This window comes from Rhynchophorus ferrugineus, unplaced genomic scaffold, assembly GCF_030347505.1.
Source record: "Rhynchophorus ferrugineus isolate W39M unplaced genomic scaffold, kcgeb_rfMv2 rfM2, whole genome shotgun sequence".
Taxonomy (NCBI): domain Eukaryota; kingdom Metazoa; phylum Arthropoda; class Insecta; order Coleoptera; family Curculionidae; genus Rhynchophorus; species Rhynchophorus ferrugineus.
In genome coordinates, this window is record NW_027472581.1 from 79,310,164 (window position 1) to 79,337,050 (window position 26,887).

General features: G+C 27.1%; 2 protein-coding genes across 2 annotated transcripts; both read left to right on the forward strand.

Annotated features, from left to right (window-relative positions):
• Positions 1-1,987: 1,987 nt before the first annotated feature.
• Positions 1,988-3,361, forward strand: LOC143191870 (uncharacterized). Its single transcript, XM_076397310.1, has 5 exons — positions 1,988-2,045; positions 2,134-2,369; positions 2,511-2,653; positions 2,713-2,983; positions 3,113-3,361. Exons 1-5 carry the CDS (start codon positions 2,000-2,002, stop codon positions 3,359-3,361), a joined length of 945 nt encoding a protein of 314 aa, XP_076253425.1. The 5' UTR covers positions 1,988-1,999.
• Positions 3,362-23,812: 20,451 nt separating this feature from the next.
• On the forward strand, positions 23,813-25,385 carry LOC143191871 (uncharacterized). Its single transcript, XM_076397311.1, has 5 exons — positions 23,813-23,870; positions 23,959-24,200; positions 24,357-24,481; positions 24,541-24,811; positions 24,941-25,385. The coding sequence occupies exons 1-5, from the start codon at positions 23,825-23,827 to the stop codon at positions 25,187-25,189; spliced, it is 933 nt and encodes a 310-aa protein (XP_076253426.1). The 5' UTR covers positions 23,813-23,824; the 3' UTR covers positions 25,190-25,385.
• Positions 25,386-26,887: the final 1,502 nt, after the last annotated feature.

The following is a 26,887-nucleotide window of genomic DNA, read 5'->3' on the forward strand; positions in this document are numbered from 1 at the left end:
TCGGTGCCGATCCCAAACAATACAAAAATAATATAATTTTGTGAGATCCTTATTTATGATTAGAAATCGATTAATTTTTTTTGTTAGAAATACTTTATATACTCTACTATATAACCTAATTTAGCTAATGCCTACCTAAACCTATTTATCTATTTACCAATATTAGTTTAACTACTACCAACTGATCAGTTTGAAGTCGGTGCCGATCCCAAACAATACAAAAATAATATAATTTTGTGAGATCCTTATTTATTATTAGAAATCGATTAATTTTTTTTGTTAGAAATATTTTATATACTCTACTATATAACCCAATTTAGCTAATGCCTATCTAAACCTATTTATCTATTTATAATATTGTTTTAACTACTACCAACTGATCAGTTTGAAGTCGGTCCCGATCCCAAACAATAAAAAATAATATACTCTTGTGACATATACACTAAAATATATTACGAAAAGATCAAAAATAATTTGTTGCTTGGCACCGACTTCACAGTGATTATTAAGTTAGTTAAAATAATATTGTAAATAGATAAATCGGTTCAGGTAGGTAATAAGCTAAGAAGTGTGTATTTATTAGAACATAAAATACATGTAGTAGATAGGTTAAATAAATTTTCTGTTTATTTTTCTTTAGTTACTACAACAAATGTTATGAACATGATTCATCTTAAAAGCTTTTTTGTGTTTAATATCTAAATTTGATTATTTTTTAACTTTTGTGAGATCTTTATTTATTTTTGAGGTCGGTTAAAAATTTTTTGTTAGAAATACTTTATATACTCTACTATATTTATTCCCATACAATTTTTGCTACGCAACAAAAAGTAAGAGTAAAGCAACCCGCTCCGTCACTGTTTAATATACTTAAAATTTTTGTCGTCTTACCCAATAAATTAATTATTGCTGACTTTAAAGAAATGCAAAAAAATTGAACTGAATTTATAAATTAAATAAGGAATACCCTTTTGCTTACCTGAACTCGCCTGTTCTTTACTTATTTTATAAAAAAATATTCTTCTCTTTTTAGAGTTAGATATTTACTCAATAAATTATGCAGTTAATACTTTATTAAGTATTACAATGGGAAGACTAAGTAAAGGTAAACGAATATTTTTAAAATCTTCGTGGTCTTACATAATAAATGAATTACTGCTGAATTCATTGTTTTCTGAAAAATTGATTTTTTTTGAAAAAAAGGAACTTTGTAAAATGCCATATCAAACGCTTTAATAGTTAAATAAATAAAAATCCAACATTAAATCAAAGCAGTACCGTTTATCGCCATTTTCTTTGAATAGTACTTTGCTGAGTTACCAAATCTAAAGGCAAGAACTATATATTGTACCAAATAGTAAAAAATGTACCTACTCTATAATTATTTTTATTTATAAATTTTTATTTTATAAATATTTTTAATAATTGTTATTTTAAAATAAATTACGTCCATAGAGTAAATAGCCTAACGGTATAGTATTTCAGCTTGCCCGGAGTATAGAGCGCCGACAATATATAATTAGTGGCGAAAGTACACGAATCTCTGGATCACTATGATTTTTAATGTATTCTCAAGTAAATTTTAAAATTCAACACCAATTTTAAAAGTTTACTAAATATAAACAAATTTTTTTTATAATATTCAAGAAATACTTTAATTTTTTTTAAATATCGGTAAAGTATATTTTTATATTTCTATAAAAAATTTTTTTTATTATTTATTAAAATTTTTTAATTATTATAAATATTTTACCGATATCCCTAACTAGGCCTAAAGCTTACTATTGGACATAGAAATCGGAGGGTGTAGGTGGAGGAGCAGGAGGAGGAGGGGGTAGGAGGAACCTATACCTATATATATTGCCCCGAATGAACGAATTATAATCATTCATTTTCTAGAATCTGCCTGATGAAGATAAATATATAACCTTATATTTTTAAGTGAATTTAGTGTGTGTAAAGATTTTTAGAATTAAATAATATAAATTCATATATCATAATGGATGAGTTGTTTCTTAGCCCTTGCTTTAGAATGCCTAGTCTTGGTAAGTATTATTTAAAATTAAAAATATTATAATCTAGATCAAATAATAAGTATTATTGAATTAAACTATCATTTACAATACTTTTTAGGTACGCCTTTATATCAACCAGAAGAAGATCAGCAAATTTTACCAAGTGCTTTGCAACAGCAGTCGCAGATACAGCCTGTTTCTAGTCAAATAACATCACCAGCACCAAGAGGAGGTCTAACACCGACTTTAGGTTTAGGAATGGACAATAGTATGTCATTGCCTTACACAAAATATGTCACAGACTTTGCCTTACCTGTTTCGAAAATACATAGTGTAATGACGCCACAGACACCAGTGAGTAAACTAAATATATAGCTACGTTATGAAAATGGGCTTCTGTATTTTGTTAAATCGTTCATATATTATGATTATTATTACAAGATACAAAAGCAATCTTATTAAATTATACATATGTATAAATTTTTATTATTACAGCAACATACTATAATATCACCAATGGTAAACTTAGGAGGATCAGAAGCCGGTGGTACTACACCTACTATAGAGGTCCCTACAATATCATCCCCTATGACCCCCATGACACCTCATTCAGACCCTGGAATTGAACCTCAATTACAGTATGTGCAAATTACCTCATAAAGTTCATAGGTAACATTTCTAATTTTCTTTTTTCTAGGAACATCGTATCAACTGTAAACTTGGACTGCAAACTCGACCTGAAGAAAATAGCATTACATGCCAGAAACGCGGAATACAATCCACAACGGTTCCCTGCTGTGATAATGCGAATAAAGGAACCAAGAACTACAGCCCTAATATTTAGCTCAGGGAAGATGGTATGCACAGGTGCAAAGAGCGAAGAAGACGCAAGGCTCTCGGGGAGAAAATTTGCCCGTATAATACAGAAACTCGGATTTCCCGCCAAATTCTTGGATTTTAAAATACAGGTGAATATTGTAGACAATAATAACATCAAAGGCTTTTCTTGATAGAGAATTTTAAAGAAATAATAAAATTTTCTTTCTAACTAAAACTTATTATTGAAAATAAAACTTTACAATGTGTTTCTGTTACAGAATATGGTAGGAAGTAGCGATGTCAATTTTCAGATCAGATTGGAAGGTCTGGCCTTAAAGCACGGCTCTTTCAGTTCCTACGAGCCGGAACTATTCCCTGGACTAATTTACCGTATGGTGAAACCTCGGATCGTATTATTGGTATTCTTCTCGGGTAAAGTGGTGTTAACTGGTGCTAAAAGGCGACATGAGATAAATGAGGCGTTCGACAACATCTATCCAATCTTGAAGAAGTTCAAGAAACAATGATTCATTCATTTCAATTATGATCATTAAACACTTAACTAATAGTATTGGGAAAAATTGTGATTACGACATTATTAGTGTTAAATATTTCAGACGGTTTCATTCTCTCGTGAGCCTTTACGATAATCTAAAATTCAAACAAAAATTAAATTATTTTGTCGATACCAAAGATAATACTTAATTGTAGTTAACTGTTGTATTTATCATAACAATATATTATTATAATTGTATATTAAATAAGTATCAAATATTTCCTCCAATAAATGTTGCTTTGTCAGTTTATTGTATTTATTTTTGTTATTATTAAGTAATTGTGTGATATGTTCCAGATAAAGCAGTAAATACCTTATGCGAATATAGTTTGCTTGGTATATCTTGGTTAAAATAACCAAATTTGATTGGTCGACTGCCTACGTAACGATCTGTGAACAAATATTCAAAATTTCAATATTTTGTTTGGAAATAATGTAAAAGAAATAGTGACAAATATACATAAGGCTTTATATATATCATAACAAATCATAACTTACCATCCATCACCTAGACTATGTAGCGGACCCCGGGTTCTGAAGCGGTCCTTATTTCTAATCATTTCTTTATTGCTATTTTTCCTCATACAAGCTGTATTTTTCATTTCGCGCTCTATTGTAGTACTTACTGTATAATTGTAAAAATAAAATATTTTTAACAAAAAATTGAACTTCAAAAAGCAAATCTCACTAAAAGATAAATAATAATCTAACTTTTGTTATACTAACTAAATTCAAATAAACAAAAAAACGTATTTAACCTACCTACCACATATACTTTATATTCTACTATATTCACACAATTTAGCATAATACCTACCTAAACCTATTTATCTATTTACAATATTAGTTTAACTACTACCAACTAATCAGTTTGAAGTCGGTGCCGATCCCAAACAATACAAAAATAATATACTTTTGTGAGATCCTTATTTATTATTAGAAATCGATTAATTTTTTTGTTAGAAATATTTTATATACTCTATTATATAACCCAAATTAGCTAATGCCTACCTAAACCTATTGATCTATTTATAATATTGTTTTAACTACTACCAACTGATCAGTTTGAAGTCGGTGCCGATCCCAAACAATACAAAAATAATATACTTTTGTGAGATCCTTATTTGTTATTAGAAATCGATTAATTTTTTTGTTAGAAATATTTTATATACTCCACTATATAACCCAATTTAGCTAATGCCTACCTAAACCTATTTATCTATTTACAATATTAGTTTAACTACTACCAACTGATCAGGTTGAAGTCGGTGCCGATCCCAAACAATACAAAAACAATATACTTTTGTGAGATCCTTATTTGTTATTAGAAGTCGATTAATTTTTTTTGTTAGAAATACTTTATATACTCTACTATATAACCTAATTTAGCTAATGCCTACCTAAACCTATTTATCTATTTACAATATTAGTTTAACTACTACCAACTGATCAGTTTGAAGTCGGTGCCGATCCCAAACAATACAAAAATAATATACTTTTGTGAGATCCTTATTTATTATTAGAAATCGATTAATTTTTTTTGTTAGAAATACTTTATATACTCTACTATATAACCTAATTTAGCTAATGCCTACCTAAACCTATTTATCTATATACAATATTAGTTTTACTACTACCAACTGATCAGTTTGAAGTCGGTGCCGATCCCAAACAATACAAAAATAATATACTTTTGTGAGATCCTTATTTATTATTAGAAATCGATTAATTTTTTTTGTTAGAAATACTTTATATACTCTACTATATAACCTAATTTAGCTAATGCCTACCTAAACCTATTTATCTATATACAATATTAGTTTTACTACTACCAACTGATCAGTCTGAAGTCGGTGCCGATCCCAAACAATACAAAAATAATATACTTTTGTGAGATCCTTATTTATTATTAGAAATCGATTAATTTTTTTGTTAGAAATATTTTATATACTCTACTATATAACCCAATTTAGCTAATGCCTATCTAAACCTATTTATCTATTTATAATATTGTTTTAACTACTACCAACTGATTAGTTTGAAGTAGGTCCCGATCCCAAACAATACAAAAATAATATACTTTTGTGAGATCCTTATTTATTATTAGAAATCGATTAATTTTTTTTGTTAGAAATACTTTATATACTCTACTATATAACCTAATTTAGCTAATGCCTACCTAAACCTATTTATCTATTTACAATATTAGTTTAACTACTACCAACTGATCAGTTTGAAGTCGGTCCCGATCCCAAACAATAAAAAAATAATATACTTTTGTGGGATCCTTATTTATTATTAGAAATCGATTAATTTTTTTTGTTAGAAATACTTTATATACTCTACTATATAACCCAATTTAGCTAATGCCTACCTAAACCTATTTATCTATATACAATATTAGTTTTACTACTACCAACTGATCAGTTTGAAGTCGGTGCCGATCCCAAACAATACAAAAATAATATACTTTTGTGAGATCCTTATTTATTATTAGAAATCGATTAATTTTTTTTGTTAGAAATATTTTATATACTCTACTATATAACCCAATTTAGCTAATGCCTATCTAAACCTATTTATCTATTTATAATATTGTTTTAACTACTACCAACTGATCAGTTTGAAGTCGGTCCCGATCCCAAACAATACAAAAATAATATAATTTTGTGAGATCCTTATTTGTTATTAGAAATCGATTAATTTTTTTTGTTAGAAATATTTTATATACTCTACTATATAACCCAATTTAGCTAATGCCTACCTAAACCTATTTATCTATATACAATATTAGTTTTACTACTACCAACTGATCAGTTTGAAGTCGGTGCCGATCCCAAACAATACAAAAATAATATACTTTTGTAAGATCCTTATTTATTATTAGAAATCGATTAATTTTTTTTGTTAGAATTATTTTATATACTCTACTATATAACCCAATTTAGCTAATGCCTACCTAAACCTATTTATCTATTTACAATATTAGTTTAACTACTACCAACTGATCAGTTTGAAGTCGGTGCCGATCCCAAACAATACAAAAACAATATGCTTTTGTGAGATCCTTATTTAATATTAGATATCGATTAATTTTTTTTGTTAGACATACTTTATATACTCTACTATATAACCTAATTTAGCTAATGCCTACCTAAACCTATTTATCTATTTACAATATTAGTTTAACTACTACCAACTGATCAGTTTGAAGTCGGTGCCGATCCCAAACAATACAAAAATAATATACTTTTGTGAGATCCTTATTTATTATTAGAAATCGATTAATTTTTTTTGTTAGAAATACTTTATATACTCTACTATATAACCTAATTTAGCTAATGCCTATCTAAACCTATTTATCTATTTATAATATTGTTTTAACTACTACCAACTGATCAGTTTGAAGTCGGTCCCGATCCCAAACAATACAAAAATAATATACTTTTGTGAGATCCTTATTTATTATTAGAAATCGATTAATTTTTTTTGTTAGAAATACTTTATATACTCTACTATATAACCTAATTTAGCTAATGCCTACCTAAACCTATTTATCTATATACAATATTAGTTTTACTACTACCAACTGATCAGTTTGAAGTCGGTGCCGATCCCAAACAATACAAAAATAATATACTTTTGTGAGATCCTTATTTATTATTAGAAATCGATTAATTTTTTTTGTTAGAAATATTTTATATACTCTACTATATAACCCAATTTAGTTAATGCCTACCTAAACCTATTTATCTATTTACAATATTACTTTAACTACTACCAACTGATCAGTTTGAAGTCGGTGCCGATCCCAAACAATACAAAAATAATATACTTTTGTGAGATCCTTATTTATTATTAGAAATCGATTAATTTTTTTTGTTAGAAATACTTTATATACTCTACTATATAACCTAATTTAGCTAATGCCTACCTAAACCTATTTATCTATATACAATATTAGTTTTACTACTACCAACTGATCAGTTTGAAGTCGGTGCCGATCCCAAACAATACAAAAATAATATACTTTTGTGAGATCCTTATTTATTATTAGAAATCGATTAATTTTTTTTGTTAGAAATATTTTATATACTCTATTATATAACCCAAATTAGCTAATGCCTACCTAAACCTATTTATCTATTTACAATATTAGTTTAACTACTACCAACTGATCAGTTTGAAGTCGGTGCCGATCCAAACAATACAAAAATAATATGCTTTTGTGAGATCCTTATTTATTATTAGAAATCGATTAATTTTTTTTGTTAGAAATATTTTATATACTCTACTATATAACCCAATTTAGTTAATGCCTACCTAAACCTATTTATCTATTTACAATATTAGTTTAACTACTACCAACTGATCAGTTTGAAGTCGGTGCCGATCCCAAACAATACAAAAATAATATACTTTTGTGAGATCCTTATTTATTATTAGAAATCGATTAATTTTTTTTGTTAGAAATATTTTATATACTCTACTATATAACCCAATTTAGCTAATGCCTACCTAAACCTATTGATCTATTTATAATATTGTTTTAACTACTACCAACTGATCAGTTTGTAGTCGGTGCCGATCCCAAACAATACAAAAATAATATACTTTTGTGAGATCCTTATTTATTATTAGAAATCGATTAATTTTTTTTGTTAGAAATACTTTATATACTCTACTATATAACCTAATTTAGCTAATGCCTATCTAAACCTATTTATCTATTTATAATATTGTTTTAACTACTACCAACTGATCAGTTTGAAGTCGGTCCCGATCCCAAACAATACAAAAATAATATACTTTTGTGAGATCCTTATTTGTTATTAGAAATCGATTAATTTTTTTTGTTAGAAATATTTTATATACTCTACTATATAACCCAATTTAGCTAATGCCTACCTAAACCTATTTATCTATTTACAATATTAGTTTAACTACTACCAACTGATCAGTTTGAAGTCGGTGCCGATCCCAAACAATAGAAAAACAATATGCTTTTGTGAGATCCTTATTTAATATTAGATATCGATTAATTTTTTTTGTTAGAAATACTTTATATACTCTACTATATAACCTAATTTAGCTAATGCCTACCTAAACCTATTTATCTATTTACAATATTAGTTTAACTACTACCAACTGATCAGTTTGAAGTCGGTGCCGATCCCAAACAATACAAAAATAATATACTTTTGTGAGATCCTTATTTATTATTAGAAATCGATTAATTTTTTTTGTTAGAAATACTTTATATACTCTACTATATAACCTATTTTAGCTAATGCCTACCTAAACCTATTTATCTATATACAGTATTAGTTTTACTACTACCAACTGATCAGTTTGAAGTCGGTGCCGATCCCAAACAATACAAAAATAATATACTTTGTGAGATCCTTATTTATTATTAGAAATCGATTAATTTTTTTTGTTAGAAATATTTTATATACTCTACTATATGACCCAATTTAGCTAATGCCTACCTAAACCTATTTATCTATTTACAATATTAGTTTAACTACTACCAACTGATCAGTTTGAAGTCGGTGCCGATCCCAAACAATACAAAAACAATATACTTTTGTGAGATCCTTATTTATTATTAGAAATCGATTAATTTTTTTTGTTAGAAATACTTTATATACTCTACTATATAACCTAATTTAGCTAATGCCTACCTAAACCTATTTATCTATTTACAATATTAGTTTAACTACTACCAACTGATCAGTTTGAAGTCGGTGCCGGTCCCAAACAATACAAAAATAATATACTTTTGTGAGATCCTTATTTATTATTAGAAATCGATTAATTTTTTTTGTTAGAAATACTTTATATACTCTACTATATAACCTAATTTAGCTAATGCCTATCTAAACCTATTTATCTATTTATAATATTGTTTTAACTACTACCAACTGATCAGTTTGAAGTCGGTCGCGATCCCAAACAATACAAAAATAATATACATTTGTGAGATCCTTATTTATTATTAGAAATCGATTAATTTTTTTTGTTAGAAATACTTTATACACTCTACTATATAACCTAATTTAGCTAATGCCTACCTAAACCTATTTATCTATTTACAATATTAGTTTAACTACTACCAACTGATCAGTTTGAAGTCGGTCCCGATCCCAAACAATACAAAAATAATATACTTTTGTGAGATCCTTATTTATTATTAGAAATCGATTAATTTTTTTTGTCAGAAATACTTTATATACTCTACTATATAACCTAATTTAGCTAATGCCTACCTAAACCTATTTATCTATATACAATATTAGTTTTACTACTACCAACTGATCAGTTTGAAGTCGGTGCCGATCCCAAACAATACAAAAATAATATACTTTTGTGAGATCCTTATTTATTATTAGAAATCGATTAATTTTTTTTGTTAGAAATACTTTATATACTCTACTATATAACCTAATTTAGCTAATGCCTACCTAAACCTATTTATCTATTTACAATATTAGTTTAACTACTACCAACTGATCAGTTTGAAGTCGGTCCCGATCCCAAACAATACAAAAATAATATACTTTTGTGAGATCCTTATTTATTATTAGAAATCGATTAATTTTTTTTGTCAGAAATACTTTATATACTCTACTATATAACCTAATTTAGCTAATGCCTACCTAAACCTATTTATCTATATACAATATTAGTTTTACTACTACCAACTGATCAGTTTGTAGTCGGTGCCGATCCCAAACAATACAAAAATAATATACTTTTGTGAGATCCTTATTTATTATTAGAAATCGATTAATTTTTTTTGTTAGAAATACTTTATATACTCTACTATATAACCTAATTTAGCTAATGCCTATCTAAACCTATTTATCTATTTATAATATTGTTTTAACTACTACCAACTGATCAGTTTGAAGTCGGTCCCGATCCCAAACAATACAAAAATAATATACTTTTGTGAGATCCTTATTTGTTATTAGAAATCGATTAATTTTTTTTGTTAGAAATATTTTATATACTCTACTATATAACCCAATTTAGCTAATGCCTACCTAAACCTATTTATCTATTTACAATATTAGTTTAACTACTACCAACTGATCAGTTTGAAGTCGGTGCCGATCCCAAACAATAGAAAAACAATATGCTTTTGTGAGATCCTTATTTAATATTAGATATCGATTAATTTTTTTTGTTAGAAATACTTTATATACTCTACTCTATAACCTAATTTAGCTAATGCCTACCTAAACCTATTTATCTATTTACAATATTAGTTTAACTACTACCAACTGATCAGTTTGAAGTCGGTGCCGATCCCAAACAATACAAAAATAATATACTTTTGTGAGATCCTTATTTATTATTAGAAATCGATTAATTTTTTTTGTTAGAAATATTTTATATACTCTACTATATAACCCAATTTAGCTAATGCCTACCTAAACCTATTTATCTATATACAATATTAGTTTTACTACTACCAACTGATCAGTTTGAAGTCGGTGCCGATCCCAAACAATACAAAAATAATATACTTTTGTGAGATCCTTATTTATTATTAGAAATCGATTAATTTTTTTTGTTAGAAATATTTTATATACTCTACTATATAACCTAATTTAGCTAATGCCTATCTAAACCTATTTATCTAATTATAATATTGTTTTAACTACTACCAACTGATCAGTTTGAAGTCGGTCCCGATCCCAAACAATACAAAAATAATATACTTTTGTGAGATCCTTATTTATTATTAGAAATCGATTAATTTTTTTTGTTAGAAATACTTTATATACTCTACTATATAACCTAATTTAGCTAATGCCTACCTAAACCTATTTATCTATATACAGTATTAGTTTTACTACTACCAACTGATCAGTTTGAAGTCGGTGCCGATCCCAAACAATACAAAAATAATATACTTTTGTGAGATCCTTATTTATTATTAGAAATCGATTAATTTTTTTTGTTAGAAATATTTTATATACTCTACTATATGACCCAATTTAGCTAATGCCTACCTAAACCTATTTATCTATTTACAATATTAGTTTAACTACTACCAACTGATCAGTTTGAAGTCGGTGCCGATCCCAAACAATACAAAAACAATATACTTTTGTGAGATCCTTATTTATTATTAGAAATCGATTAATTTTTTTTGTTAGAAATACTTTATATACTCTACTATATAACCTAATTTAGCTAATGCCTACCTAAACCTATTTATCTATTTACAATATTAGTTTAACTACTACCAACTGATCAGTTTGAAGTCGGTGCCGATCCCAAACAATACAAAAATAATATACTTTTGTGAGATCCTTATTTATTATTAGAAATCGATTAATTTTTTTTGTTAGAAATACTTTATACACTCTACTATATAACCTAATTTAGCTAATGCCTACCTAAACCTATTTATCTATTTACAATATTAGTTTAACTACTACCAACTGATCAGTTTGAAGTCGGTCCCGATCCCAAACAATACAAAAATAATATACTTTTGTGAGATCCTTATTTATTATTAGAAATCGATTAATTTTTTTTGTCAGAAATACTTTATATACTCTACTATATAACCTAATTTAGCTAATGCCTACCTAAACCTATTTATCTATATACAATATTAGTTTTACTACTACCAACTGATCAGTTTGAAGTCGGTGCCGATCCCAAACAATACAAAAATAATATACTTTTGTGAGATCCTTATTTATTATTAGAAATCGATTAATTTTTTTTGTTAGAAATACTTTATACACTCTACTATATAACCTAATTTAGCTAATGCCTACCTAAACCTATTTATCTATTTACAATATTAGTTTAACTACTACCAACTGATCAGTTTGAAGTCGGTCCCGATCCCAAACAATACAAAAATAATATACTTTTGTGAGATCCTTATTTATTATTAGAAATCGATTAATTTTTTTTGTTAGAAATACTTTATATACTCTACTATATAACCCAATTTAGCTAATGCCTACCTAAACCTATTTATCTATATACAATATTAGTTTTACTACTACCAACTGATCAGTTTGAAGTCGGTCCCGATCCCAAACAATACAAAAATAATATACTTCTGTGAGATCCTTATTTATTATTAGAAATCGATTAATTTTTTTTATTAGAAATACTTTATATACTCTACTATATAACCCAATTTAGCTAATGCCTACCTGAACCTATTTATCTATTTACAATATTAGTTTAACTACTACCAACTGATCAGTTTGAAGTCGGTGCCGATCCCAAACAATACAAAAATAATATACTTTTGTGAGATCCTTATTTATTATTAGAAATCGATTAATTTTTTTTGTTAGAAATATTTTATATACTCTACTATATAACCCAATTTAGCTAATGCCTACCTAAACCTATTTATCTATTTACAATATTAGTTTAACTACTACCAACTGATCAGTTTGAAGTCGGTGCCGATCCCAAACAATACAAAAATAATATACTTTTGTGAGATCCTTATTTATTATTAGAAATCGATTAATTTTTTTTGTTAGAAATATTTTATATACTCTACTATATGACCCAATTTAGCTAATGCCTACCTAAACCTATTTATCTATTTACAATATTAGTTTAACTACTACCAACTGATCAGTTTGAAGTCGGTGCCGATCCCAAACAATACAAAAACAATATACTTTTGTGAGATCCTTATTTATTATTAGAAATCGATTAATTTTTTTTGTTAGAAATACTTTATATACTCTACTATATAACCTAATTTAGCTAATGCCTACCTAAACCTATTTATCTATTTACAATATTAGTTTAACTACTACCAACTGATCAGTTTGAAGTCGGTGCCGATCCCAAACAATACAAAAATAATATACTTTTGTGAGATCCTTATTTATTATTAGAAATCGATTAATTTTTTTTGTTAGAAATACTTTATACACTCTACTATATAACCTAATTTAGCTAATGCCTACCTAAACCTATTTATCTATTTACAATATTAGTTTAACTACTACCAACTGATCAGTTTGAAGTCGGTCCCGATCCCAAACAATACAAAAATAATATACTTTTGTGAGATCCTTATTTATTATTAGAAATCGATTAATTTTTTTTGTCAGAAATACTTTATATACTCTACTATATAAACTAATTTAGCTAATGCCTACCTAAACCTATTTATCTATATACAATATTAGTTTTACTACTACCAACTGATCAGTTTGAAGTCGGTGCCGATCCCAAACAATACAAAAATAATATACTTTTGTGAGATCCTTATTTATTATTAGAAATCGATTAATTTTTTTTGTTAGAAATACTTTATACACTCTACTATATAACCTAATTTAGCTAATGCCTACCTAAACCTATTTATCTATTTACAATATTAGTTTAACTACTACCAACTGATCAGTTTGAAGTCGGTCCCGATCCCAAACAATACAAAAATAATATACTTTTGTGAGATCCTTATTTATTATTAGAAATCGATTAATTTTTTTTGTTAGAAATACTTTATATACTCTACTATATAACCCAATTTAGCTAATGCCTACCTAAACCTATTTATCTATATACAATATTAGTTTTACTACTACCAACTGATCAGTTTGAAGTCGGTCCCGATCCCAAACAATACAAAAATAATATACTTTTGTGAGATCCTTATTTATTATTAGAAATCGATTAATTTTTTTTTGTTAGAAATATTTTATATACTCTATTATATAACCCAAATTAGCTAATGCCTACCTAAAATTATTTATCTATTTACAATATTAGTTTAACTACTACCAACTGATCAGTTTGAAGTCGGTGCCGATCCAAACAATACAAAAATAATATGCTTTTGTGAGATCCTTATTTATTATTAGAAATCGATTAATTTTTTTTGTTAGAAATATTTTATATACTCTACTATATAACCCAATTTAGTTAATGCCTACCTAAACCTATTTATCTATTTACAATATTAGTTTAACTACTACCAACTGATCAGTTTGAAGTCGGTGCCGATCCCAAACAATACAAAAATAATATACTTTTGTGAGATCCTTATTTATTATTAGAAATCGATTAATTTTTTTTGTTAGAAATATTTTATATACTCTACTATATAACCCAATTTAGCTAATGCCTACCTAAACCTATTGATCTATTTATAATATTGTTTTAACTACTACCAACTGATCAGTTTGTAGTCGGTGCCGATCCCAAACAATACAAAAATAATATACTTTTGTGAGATCCTTATTTATTATTAGAAATCGATTAATTTTTTTTGTTAGAAATACTTTATATACTCTACTATATAACCTAATTTAGCTAATGCCTATCTAAACCTATTTATCTATTTATAATATTGTTTTAACTACTACCAACTGATCAGTTTGAAGTCGGTCCCGATCCCAAACAATACAAAAATAATATACTTTTGTGAGATCCTTATTTGTTATTAGAAATCGATTAATTTTTTTTGTTAGAAATATTTTATATACTCTACTATATAACCCAATTTAGCTAATGCCTACCTAAACCTATTTATCTATTTACAATATTAGTTTAACTACTACCAACTGATCAGTTTGAAGTCGGTGCCGATCCCAAACAATAGAAAAACAATATGCTTTTGTGAGATCCTTATTTAATATTAGATATCGATTAATTTTTTTTGTTAGAAATACTTTATATACTCTACTATATAACCTAATTTAGCTAATGCCTACCTAAACCTATTTATCTATTTACAATATTAGTTTAACTACTACCAACTGATCAGTTTGAAGTCGGTGCCGATCCCAAACAATACAAAAATAATATACTTTTGTGAGATCCTTATTTATTATTAGAAATCGATTAATTTTTTTTGTTAGAAATATTTTATATACTCTACTATATAACCCAATTTAGCTAATGCCTACCTAAACCTATTTATCTATATACAATATTAGTTTTACTACTACCAACTGATCAGTTTGAAGTCGGTGCCGATCCCAAACAATACAAAAATAATATACTTTTGTGAGATCCTTATTTATTATTAGAAATCGATTAATTTTTTTTGTTAGAAATATTTTATATACTCTACTATATAACCTAATTTAGCTAATGCCTATCTAAACCTATTTATCTAATTATAATATTGTTTTAACTACTACCAACTGATCAGTTTGAAGTCGGTCCCGATCCCAAACAATACAAAAATAATATACTTTTGTGAGATCCTTATTTATTATTAGAAATCGATTAATTTTTTTTGTTAGAAATACTTTATATACTCTACTATATAACCTAATTTAGCTAATGCCTACCTAAACCTATTTATCTATATACAGTATTAGTTTTACTACTACCAACTGATCAGTTTGAAGTCGGTGCCGATCCCAAACAATACAAAAATAATATACTTTGTGAGATCCTTATTTATTATTAGAAATCGATTAATTTTTTTTGTTAGAAATATTTTATATACTCTACTATATGACCCAATTTAGCTAATGCCTACCTAAACCTATTTATCTATTTACAATATTAGTTTAACTACTACCAACTGATCAGTTTGAAGTCGGTGCCGATCCCAAACAATACAAAAACAATATACTTTTGTGAGATCCTTATTTATTATTAGAAATCGATTAATTTTTTTTGTTAGAAATACTTTATATACTCTACTATATAACCTAATTTAGCTAATGCCTACCTAAACCTATTTATCTATTTACAATATTAGTTTAACTACTACCAACTGATCAGTTTGAAGTCGGTGCCGGTCCCAAACAATACAAAAATAATATACTTTTGTGAGATCCTTATTTATTATTAGAAATCGATTAATTTTTTTTGTTAGAAATACTTTATATACTCTACTATATAACCTAATTTAGCTAATGCCTATCTAAACCTATTTATCTATTTATAATATTGTTTTAACTACTACCAACTGATCAGTTTGAAGTCGGTCGCGATCCCAAACAATACAAAAATAATATACATTTGTGAGATCCTTATTTATTATTAGAAATCGATTAATTTTTTTCGTTAGAAATACTTTATACACTCTACTATATAACCTAATTTAGCTAATGCCTACCTAAACCTATTTATCTATTTACAATATTAGTTTAACTACTACCAACTGATCAGTTTGAAGTCGGTCCCGATCCCAAACAATACAAAAATAATATACTTTTGTGAGATCCTTATTTATTATTAGAAATCGATTAATTTTTTTTGTCAGAAATACTTTATATACTCTACTATATAACCTAATTTAGCTAATGCCTACCTAAACCTATTTATCTATATACAATATTAGTTTTACTACTACCAACTGATCAGTTTGAAGTCGGTGCCGATCCCAAACAATACAAAAATAATATACTTTTGTGAGATCCTTATTTATTATTAGAAATCGATTAATTTTTTTTGTTAGAAATACTTTATATACTCTACTATATAACCTAATTTAGCTAATGCCTACCTAAACCTATTTATCTATTTACAATATTAGTTTAACTACTACCAACTGATCAGTTTGAAGTCGGTCCCGATCCCAAACAATACAAAAATAATATACTTTTGTGAGATCCTTATTTATTATTAGAAATCGATTAATTTTTTTTGTCAGAAATACTTTATATACTCTACTATATAACCTAATTTAGCTAATGCCTACCTAAACCTATTTATCTATATACAATATTAGTTTTACTACTACCAACTGATCAGTTTGTAGTCGGTGCCGATCCCAAACAATACAAAAATAATATACTTTTGTGAGATCCTTATTTATTATTAGAAATCGATTAATTTTTTTTGTTAGAAATACTTTATATACTCTACTATATAACCTAATTTAGCTAATGCCTATCTAAACCTATTTATCTATTTATAATATTGTTTTAACTACTACCAACTGATCAGTTTGAAGTCGGTCCCGATCCCAAACAATACAAAAATAATATACTTTTGTGAGATCCTTATTTGTTATTAGAAATCGATTAATTTTTTTTGTTAGAAATATTTTATATACTCTACTATATAACCCAATTTAGCTAATGCCTACCTAAACCTATTTATCTATTTACAATATTAGTTTAACTACTACCAACTGATCAGTTTGAAGTCGGTGCCGATCCCAAACAATAGAAAAACAATATGCTTTTGTGAGATCCTTATTTAATATTAGATATCGATTAATTTTTTTTGTTAGAAATACTTTATATACTCTACTCTATAACCTAATTTAGCTAATGCCTACCTAAACCTATTTATCTATTTACAATATTAGTTTAACTACTACCAACTGATCAGTTTGAAGTCGGTGCCGATCCCAAACAATACAAAAATAATATACTTTTGTGAGATCCTTATTTATTATTAGAAATCGATTAATTTTTTTTGTTAGAAATATTTTATATACTCTACTATATAACCCAATTTAGCTAATGCCTACCTAAACCTATTTATCTATATACAATATTAGTTTTACTACTACCAACTGATCAGTTTGAAGTCGGTGCCGATCCCAAACAATACAAAAATAATATACTTTTGTGAGATCCTTATTTATTATTAGAAATCGATTAATTTTTTTTGTTAGAAATATTTTATATACTCTACTATATAACCTAATTTAGCTAATGCCTATCTAAACCTATTTATCTAATTATAATATTGTTTTAACTACTACCAACTGATCAGTTTGAAGTCGGTCCCGATCCCAAACAATACAAAAATAATATACTTTTGTGAGATCCTTATTTATTATTAGAAATCGATTAATTTTTTTTGTTAGAAATACTTTATATACTCTACTATATAACCTAATTTAGCTAATGCCTACCTAAACCTATTTATCTATATACAGTATTAGTTTTACTACTACCAACTGATCAGTTTGAAGTCGGTGCCGATCCCAAACAATACAAAAATAATATACTTTTGTGAGATCCTTATTTATTATTAGAAATCGATTAATTTTTTTTGTTAGAAATATTTTATATACTCTACTATATGACCCAATTTAGCTAATGCCTACCTAAACCTATTTATCTATTTACAATATTAGTTTAACTACTACCAACTGATCAGTTTGAAGTCGGTGCCGATCCCAAACAATACAAAAACAATATACTTTTGTGAGATCCTTATTAATTATTAGAAATCGATTAATTTTTTTTGTTAGAAATACTTTATATACTCTACTATATAACCTAATTTAGCTAATGCCTACCTAAACCTATTTATCTATTTACAATATTAGTTTAACTACTACCAACTGATCAGTTTGAAGTCGGTGCCGATCCCAAACAATACAAAAATAATATACTTTTGTGAGATCCTTATTTATTATTAGAAATCGATTAATTTTTTTTGTTAGAAATACTTTATACACTCTACTATATAACCTAATTTAGCTAATGCCTACCTAAACCTATTTATCTATTTACAATATTAGTTTAACTACTACCAACTGATCAGTTTGAAGTCGGTCCCGATCCCAAACAATACAAAAATAATATACTTTTGTGAGATCCTTATTTATTATTAGAAATCGATTAATTTTTTTTGTCAGAAATACTTTATATACTCTACTATATAACCTAATTTAGCTAATGCCTACCTAAACCTATTTATCTATATACAATATTAGTTTTACTACTACCAACTGATCAGTTTGAAGTCGGTGCCGATCCCAAACAATACAAAAATAATATACTTTTGTGAGATCCTTATTTATTATTAGAAATCGATTAATTTTTTTTGTTAGAAATACTTTATACACTCTACTATATAACCTAATTTAGCTAATGCCTACCTAAACCTATTTATCTATTTACAATATTAGTTTAACTACTACCAACTGATCAGTTTGAAGTCGGTCCCGATCCCAAACAATACAAAAATAATATACTTTTGTGAGATCCTTATTTATTATTAGAAATCGATTAATTTTTTTTGTTAGAAATACTTTATATACTCTACTATATAACCCAATTTAGCTAATGCCTACCTAAACCTATTTATCTATATACAATATTAGTTTTACTACTACCAACTGATCAGTTTGAAGTCGGTCCCGATCCCAAACAATACAAAAATAATATACTTCTGTGAGATCCTTATTTATTATTAGAAATCGATTAATTTTTTTTATTAGAAATACTTTATATACTCTACTATATAACCCAATTTAGCTAATGCCTACCTGAACCTATTTATCTATTTACAATATTAGTTTAACTACTACCAACTGATCAGTTTGAAGTCGGTGCCGATCCCAAACAATACAAAAATAATATACTTTTGTGAGATCCTTATTTATTATTAGAAATCGATTAATTTTTTTTGTTAGAAATATTTTATATACTCTACTATATAACCCAATTTAGCTAATGCCTACCTAAACCTATTTATCTATTTACAATATTAGTTTAACTACTACCAACTGATCAGTTTGAAGTCGGTGCCGATCCCAAACAATACAAAAATAATATACTTTTGTGAGATCCTTATTTATTATTAGAAATCGATTAATTTTTTTTGTTAGAAATATTTTATATACTCTACTATATGACCCAATTTAGCTAATGCCTACCTAAACCTATTTATCTATTTACAATATTAGTTTAACTACTACCAACTGATCAGTTTGAAGTCGGTGCCGATCCCAAACAATACAAAAACAATATACTTTTGTGAGATCCTTATTTATTATTAGAAATCGATTAATTTTTTTTGTTAGAAATACTTTATATACTCTACTATATAACCTAATTTAGCTAATGCCTACCTAAACCTATTTATCTATTTACAATATTAGTTTAACTACTACCAACTGATCAGTTTGAAGTCGGTGCCGATCCCAAACAATACAAAAATAATATACTTTTGTGAGATCCTTATTTATTATTAGAAATCGATTAATTTTTTTTGTTAGAAATACTTTATACACTCTACTATATAACCTAATTTAGCTAATGCCTACCTAAACCTATTTATCTATTTACAATATTAGTTTAACTACTACCAACTGATCAGTTTGAAGTCGGTCCCGATCCCAAACAATTCAAAAATAATATACTTTTGTGAGATCCTTATTTATTATTAGAAATCGATTAATTTTTTTTGTCAGAAATACTTTATATACTCTACTATATAACCTAATTTAGCTAATGCCTACCTAAACCTATTTATCTATATACAATATTAGTTTTACTACTACCAACTGATCAGTTTGAAGTCGGTGCCGATCCCAAACAATACAAAAATAATATACTTTTGTGAGATCCTTATTTATTATTAGAAATCGATTAATTTTTTTTGTTAGAAATACTTTATACACTCTACTATATAACCTAATTTAGCTAATGCCTACCTAAACCTATTTATCTATTTACAATATTAGTTTAACTACTACCAACTGATCAGTTTGAAGTCGGTCCCGATCCCAAACAATACAAAAATAATATACTTTTGTGAGATCCTTATTTATTATTAGAAATCGATTAATTTTTTTTGTTAGAAATACTTTATATACTCTACTATATAACCCAATTTAGCTAATGCCTACCTAAACCTATTTATCTATATACAATATTAGTTTTACTACTACCAACTGATCAGTTTGAAGTCGGTCCCGATCCCAAACAATACAAAAATAATATACTTCTGTGAGATCCTTATTTATTATTAGAAATCGATTAATTTTTTTTATTAGAAATACTTTATATACTCTACTATATAACCCAATTTAGCTAATGCCTACCTGAACCTATTTATCTATTTACAATATTAGTTTAACTACTACCAACTGATCAGTTTGAAGTCGGTGCCGATCCCAAACAATACAAAAATAATATACTTTTGTGAGATCCTTATTTATTATTAGAAATCGATTAATTTTTTTTGTTAGAAATATTTTATATACTCTACTATATAACCCAATTTAGCTAATGCCTACCTAAACCTATTTATCTATTTACAATATTAGTTTAACTACTACCAACTGATCAGTTTGAAGTCGGTGCCGATCCCAAACAATACAAAAATAATATACTTTTGTGAGATCTTTATTTATTATTAGAAATCGATTAATTTTTTTTATTAGAAATACTTTATATACTCTACTATATAACCTAATTTAGCTAATGCCTACCTAAACCTATTTATCCATTTACAATATTAGTTTAACTACTACCAACTGATCAGTTTGAAGTCGGTGCCGATCCCAAACAATACAAAAATAATATACTTTTGTGAGATCCTTATTTATTATTAGAAATCGATTAATTTTTTTTGTTAGAAATACTTTATATACTCTACTATATAACCTAATTTAGCTAATGCCTACCTAAACCTATTTATCTATTTATAATATTTATAATATTGTTTTAACTACTACCAACTGATCAGTTTGAAGTCGGTCCCGATCCCAAACAATACAAAAATAATATACTTTTGTGAGATCCTTATTTATTATTAGAAATCGATTAATTTTTTTTGTTAGAAATATTTTATATACTCTACTATATAACCCAATATAGCTAATGCCTACCTAAACCTATTTATCTATTTACAATATTAGTTTAACTACTACCAACTGATCAGTTTGAAGTCGGTGCCGATCCCAAACAATACAAAAATAATATACTTTTGTGAGATCCTTATTTATTATTAGAAATCGATTAATTTTTTTTGTTAGAAATACTTTATATACTCTACTATATAACCTAATTTAGCTAATGCCTACCTAAACCTATTTATCTATTTATAATATTGTTTTAACTACTACCAACTGATCAGTTTGAAGTCGGTGCCGATCTCAAACAATAAAAAATAATATACTTTTGTGACATATACACTAAAATATATTACGAAAAAATCAAAAATAATTTGTTGCTTGGCACCGACTTCACAGTGATTATTAAGTTAGTTAAAATAATATTGTAAATAGATAAATCGGTTCAGGTAGGTAATAAGCTAAGAAGTGTGTATTTATTAGAACATAAAATACATGTAGTAGATAGGTTAAATAAATTTTCTGTTTATTTTTCTTTAGTTACTACAACAAATGTTATGAACATGATTCATCTTAAAAGCTTTTTTGTGTTTAATATCTAAATTTGATTATTTTTTAACTTTTGTGAGATCTTTATTTATTTTTGAGGTCGGTTAAAAATTTTTTGTTAGAAATACTTTATATACTCTACTATATTTATTCCCATACAATTTTTGCTACGCAACAAAAAGTAAGAGTAAAGCAACCCGCTCCGTCACTGTTTAATATACTTAAAATTTTTGTCGTCTTACCCAATAAATTAATTATTGCTGACTTTAAAGAAATGCAAAAAAATTGAACTGAACTTATAAATTAAATAAGGAATACCCTTTTGCTTACCTGAACTCGCCTGTTCTTTACTTATTTTATAAAAAAATATTCTTCTCTTTTTAGAGTTACATATTTACTCAATAAATTATGCAGTTAATACTTTATTAAGTATTACAATGGGAAGACTAAGTAAAGGTGAACGAATATTTTTAAAATCTTCGTGGTCTTACATAATAAATGAATTACTGCTGAATTCATTGTTTTCTGAAAAATTGATTTTTTTTGAAAAAAAGGAACCTTGTAAAATGCCATATCAAACGCTTTAATAGTTAAATAAATAAAAATCCAACATTAAATCAAAGCAGTACCGTTTATCGCCATTTTCTTTGAATAGTACTCTGCTGAGTTACCAAATCTAAAGGCAAGAACTATATATTGTACCAAATAGTAAAAAATGTACCTACTCTATAATTATTTTTATTTATAAATTTTTATTTTATAAATATTTTTAATAATTGTTATTTTAAAATAAATTACGTCCATAGAGTAAATAGCCTAACGGTATAGTATTTCAGCTTGCCCGGAGTATAGAGCGCCGACGATATATAAGTAGTGGCGAAAGTACCCGAATCTCTGGATCACTATGATTTTTAATGTATTCTCAAGTAAATTTTAAAATTCAACACCAATTTTAAAAGTTTACTAAATATAAACAAATTTTTTTTATAATATTCAAGAATTACTTTAATTTTTTTTAAATATCGGTAAAGTATATTTTTATATTTCTTTAAAAATTTTTTTTTATTATTTATTAAAATTTTTTAATTATTATAAATATTTTACCGATATCCCTAACTAGGCCTAAAGCTTACTATTGGACGTAGAAATCGGAGGGTGTAGGAGGAGGAGCAGGAGGAGGAGGAGGAGGGGGTAGGAGGAACCTATACCTATATATATTGCCCCGAACGAACGAATTATAATCATTCATTTTCTAGAATCTGCCTGATGAAGATAAATATATAAACTTATATTTTTAAGTGAATTTAGTGTGTGTAAAGATTTTTAGAATTAAATAATATAAATTCATATATCATAATGGATGAGTTGTTTCTTAGCCCTTGCTTTAGAATGCCTAGTCTTGGTAAGTATTATTTAAAATTAAAAATATTATAATCTAGATCAAATAATAAGTATTATTAAATTAAACTATCATTTACAATACTTTTTAGGTACGCCTTTATATCAACCAGAAGAAGATCAGCAAATTTTACCAAGTGCTTTGCAACAGCAGTCGCAGATACAGCCTGTTTCTAGTCAAATAACATCACCAGCACCAAGAGGAGGTCTAACACCGACTTTAGGTTTAGGAATGGACAATAGTATGTCATTGCCTTACACAAAATATGTCACAGACTTTGCCTTACCTATTTCGAAAATACATAGTGTAATGACGCCACAGACACCACTGAGTAAACTAAATATATAGCTACGTTATGAAAATGGGCTTCTGTATTTTGTTAAATCGTTCATATATTATGATTATTATTACAAGATACAAAAGCAATCTTAATAAATTATACATATGTATAAATTTTTATTATTACAGCAACATACTATAATGTCACCAATGGTAAACTTAGGAGGATCAGAAGCCGGTGGTACTACACCTACTATAGAGCTCCCTACAATATCATCCCCTATGACCCCCATGACACCTCATTCAGTAGACCCTGGAATTGAACCTCAATTACAGTATGTGCAAATTACCTCATAAAGTTCATAGGTAACATTTCTAATTTTCTTTTTTCTAGGAACATCGTATCAACTGTAAACTTGGACTGCAAACTCGACCTGAAGAAAATAGCATTACATGCCAGAAACGCGGAATACAATCCACAACGGTTCCCTGCTGTGATAATGCGAATAAAGGAACCAAGAACTACAGCCCTAATATTTAGCTCAGGGAAGATGGTATGCACAGGTGCAAAGAGCGAAGAAGAGGCAAGGCTCTCGGGGAGAAAATTTGCCCGTATAATACAGAAACTCGGATTTCCCGCCAAATTCTTGGATTTTAAAATACAGGTGAATATTGTAGACAATAATAACATCAAAGGCTTTTCTTGATAGAGAATTTTAAAGAAATAATAAAATTTTCTTTCTAACTAAAACTTATTATTGAAAATAAAACTTTACAATGTGTTTCTGTTACAGAATATGGTAGGAAGTAGCGATGTCAATTTTCAGATCAGATTGGAAGGTCTGGCCTTAAAGCACGGCTCTTTCAGTTCCTACGAGCCGGAACTATTCCCTGGACTAATTTACCGTATGGTGAAACCTCGGATCGTATTATTGGTATTCCTCTCGGGTAAAGTGGTGTTAACTGGTGCTAAAAGGCGACATGAGATAAATGAGGCGTTCGATAACATCTATCCAATCTTGAAGAAGTTCAAGAAACAATGATTCATTCATTTTAATTATGATCATTAAACACTTAACTAATAGTATTGGGAAAAATTGTGATTACGACATTATTAGTGTTAAATATTTCAGACGGTTTCATTCTCTCGTGAGCCTTTACGATAATCTAAAATTCAAACAAAAATTAAATTATTTTGTCGATACCAAAGATAATACTTAATTGTAGTTAACTGTTGTATTTATCATAACAACATATTATTATAATTGTATATTAAATAAGTATCAAATATTTCCATCCAATAAATGTTGCTTTGTCAGTTTATTGTATTTATTTTTGTTATTATTAAGTAATTGTGTGATATGTTCCAAATAAAGCAGTAAATACCTTATGCGAATATAGTTTGCTTGGTATATCTTGGTTAAAATAACCAAATTTGATTGGTCGACTGTCTACGTAACGATCTGTGAACAAATATTCAAAATTTCAATATTTTGTTTGGAAATAATGTAAAGAAATAGTGACAAATATACATAAGGCTTTATATATATCATAAGAAATCATAACTTACCATCCATCACCTAGACTATGTAGGGCACCCCGGGTTCTGAAGCTATTTTTCCTCATACAAGCTGCATTTTTCATTTCGCGCTCTATTGTAATACTTACTGTATAATTGTAATAATAAAATATTTTTAACAAAAAATTGAACTTCAAAAAGCAAATCTCACTAAAAGATAAATAATAATCTAACTTTTGTTATACTAACTAAATTCAAATAAACAAAAAAACGTATTTAACCTACCTACCACATATACTTTATATTCTACTATATTCACACAATTTAGCATAATACCTACCTAAACCTATTTATCTATTTACAATATTAGTTTAACTACTACCAACTAATCAGTTTGAAGTCGGTGCCGATCCCAAACAATACAAAAATAATATACTTTTGTGAGATCCTTATTTATTATTAGAAATCGATTAATTTTTTTTGTTAGAAATATTTTATATACTCTACTATATAACCGAATTTAGCTAATGCCTACCTAAACCTATTTATCTATATACAATATTAGTTTAACTACTACCAACTGATCAGTTTGAAGTCGGTGCCGATCCCAAACAATACAAAAATAATATACTTTTGTGAGATCCTTATTTATTATTAGAAATCGATTAATTTTTTTTGTTAGAAATATTTTATATACTCTACTATATAACCCAATTTAGTTAATGCCTACCTAAACCTATTTATCTATTTACAATATTAGTTTAACTACTACCAACTAATCAGTTTGAAGTCGGTGCCGATCCCAAACAATACAAAAATAATATACTTTTGTGAGATCCTTATTTATTATTAGAAATCGATTAATTTTTTTTGTTAGAAATATTTTATATACTCTACTATATAACCCAATTTAGTTAATGCCTACCTAAACCTATTTATCTATATACAATATTAGTTTAACTACTACCAACTGATCAGTTTGAAGTCGGTGCCGATCCCAAACAATACAAAAATAATATACTTTTGTGAGATCCTTATTTATTATTAGAAATCGATTAATTTTTTTTGTTAGAAATATTTTATATACTCTACTATATAACCCAATTTAGTTAATGCCTACCTAAACCTATTTATCTATTTACAATATTAGTTTAACTACTACCAACTGATCAGTTTGAAGTCGGTGCCGATCCCAAACAATACAAAAACAATATACTTTTGT

Coding starts and splice junctions, on each gene's coding strand:
- LOC143191870 (XM_076397310.1), top strand. CDS start 2,000: ATGGATGAGTTGTTTCTTAGCCCTTGCTTTAGAATGCCTAGTCTTG. Junction 2,046..2,133: donor CTTTAGAATGCCTAGTCTTG/GTAAGTATTATT, acceptor AATACTTTTTAG/GTACGCCTTTATATCAACCA. Junction 2,984..3,112: donor TCTTGGATTTTAAAATACAG/GTGAATATTGTA, acceptor TTTCTGTTACAG/AATATGGTAGGAAGTAGCGA.
- LOC143191871 (XM_076397311.1), top strand. CDS start 23,825: ATGGATGAGTTGTTTCTTAGCCCTTGCTTTAGAATGCCTAGTCTTG. Junction 24,201..24,356: donor CGCCACAGACACCACTGAGT/AAACTAAATATA, acceptor ATAATGTCACCA/ATGGTAAACTTAGGAGGATC. Junction 24,812..24,940: donor TCTTGGATTTTAAAATACAG/GTGAATATTGTA, acceptor TTTCTGTTACAG/AATATGGTAGGAAGTAGCGA.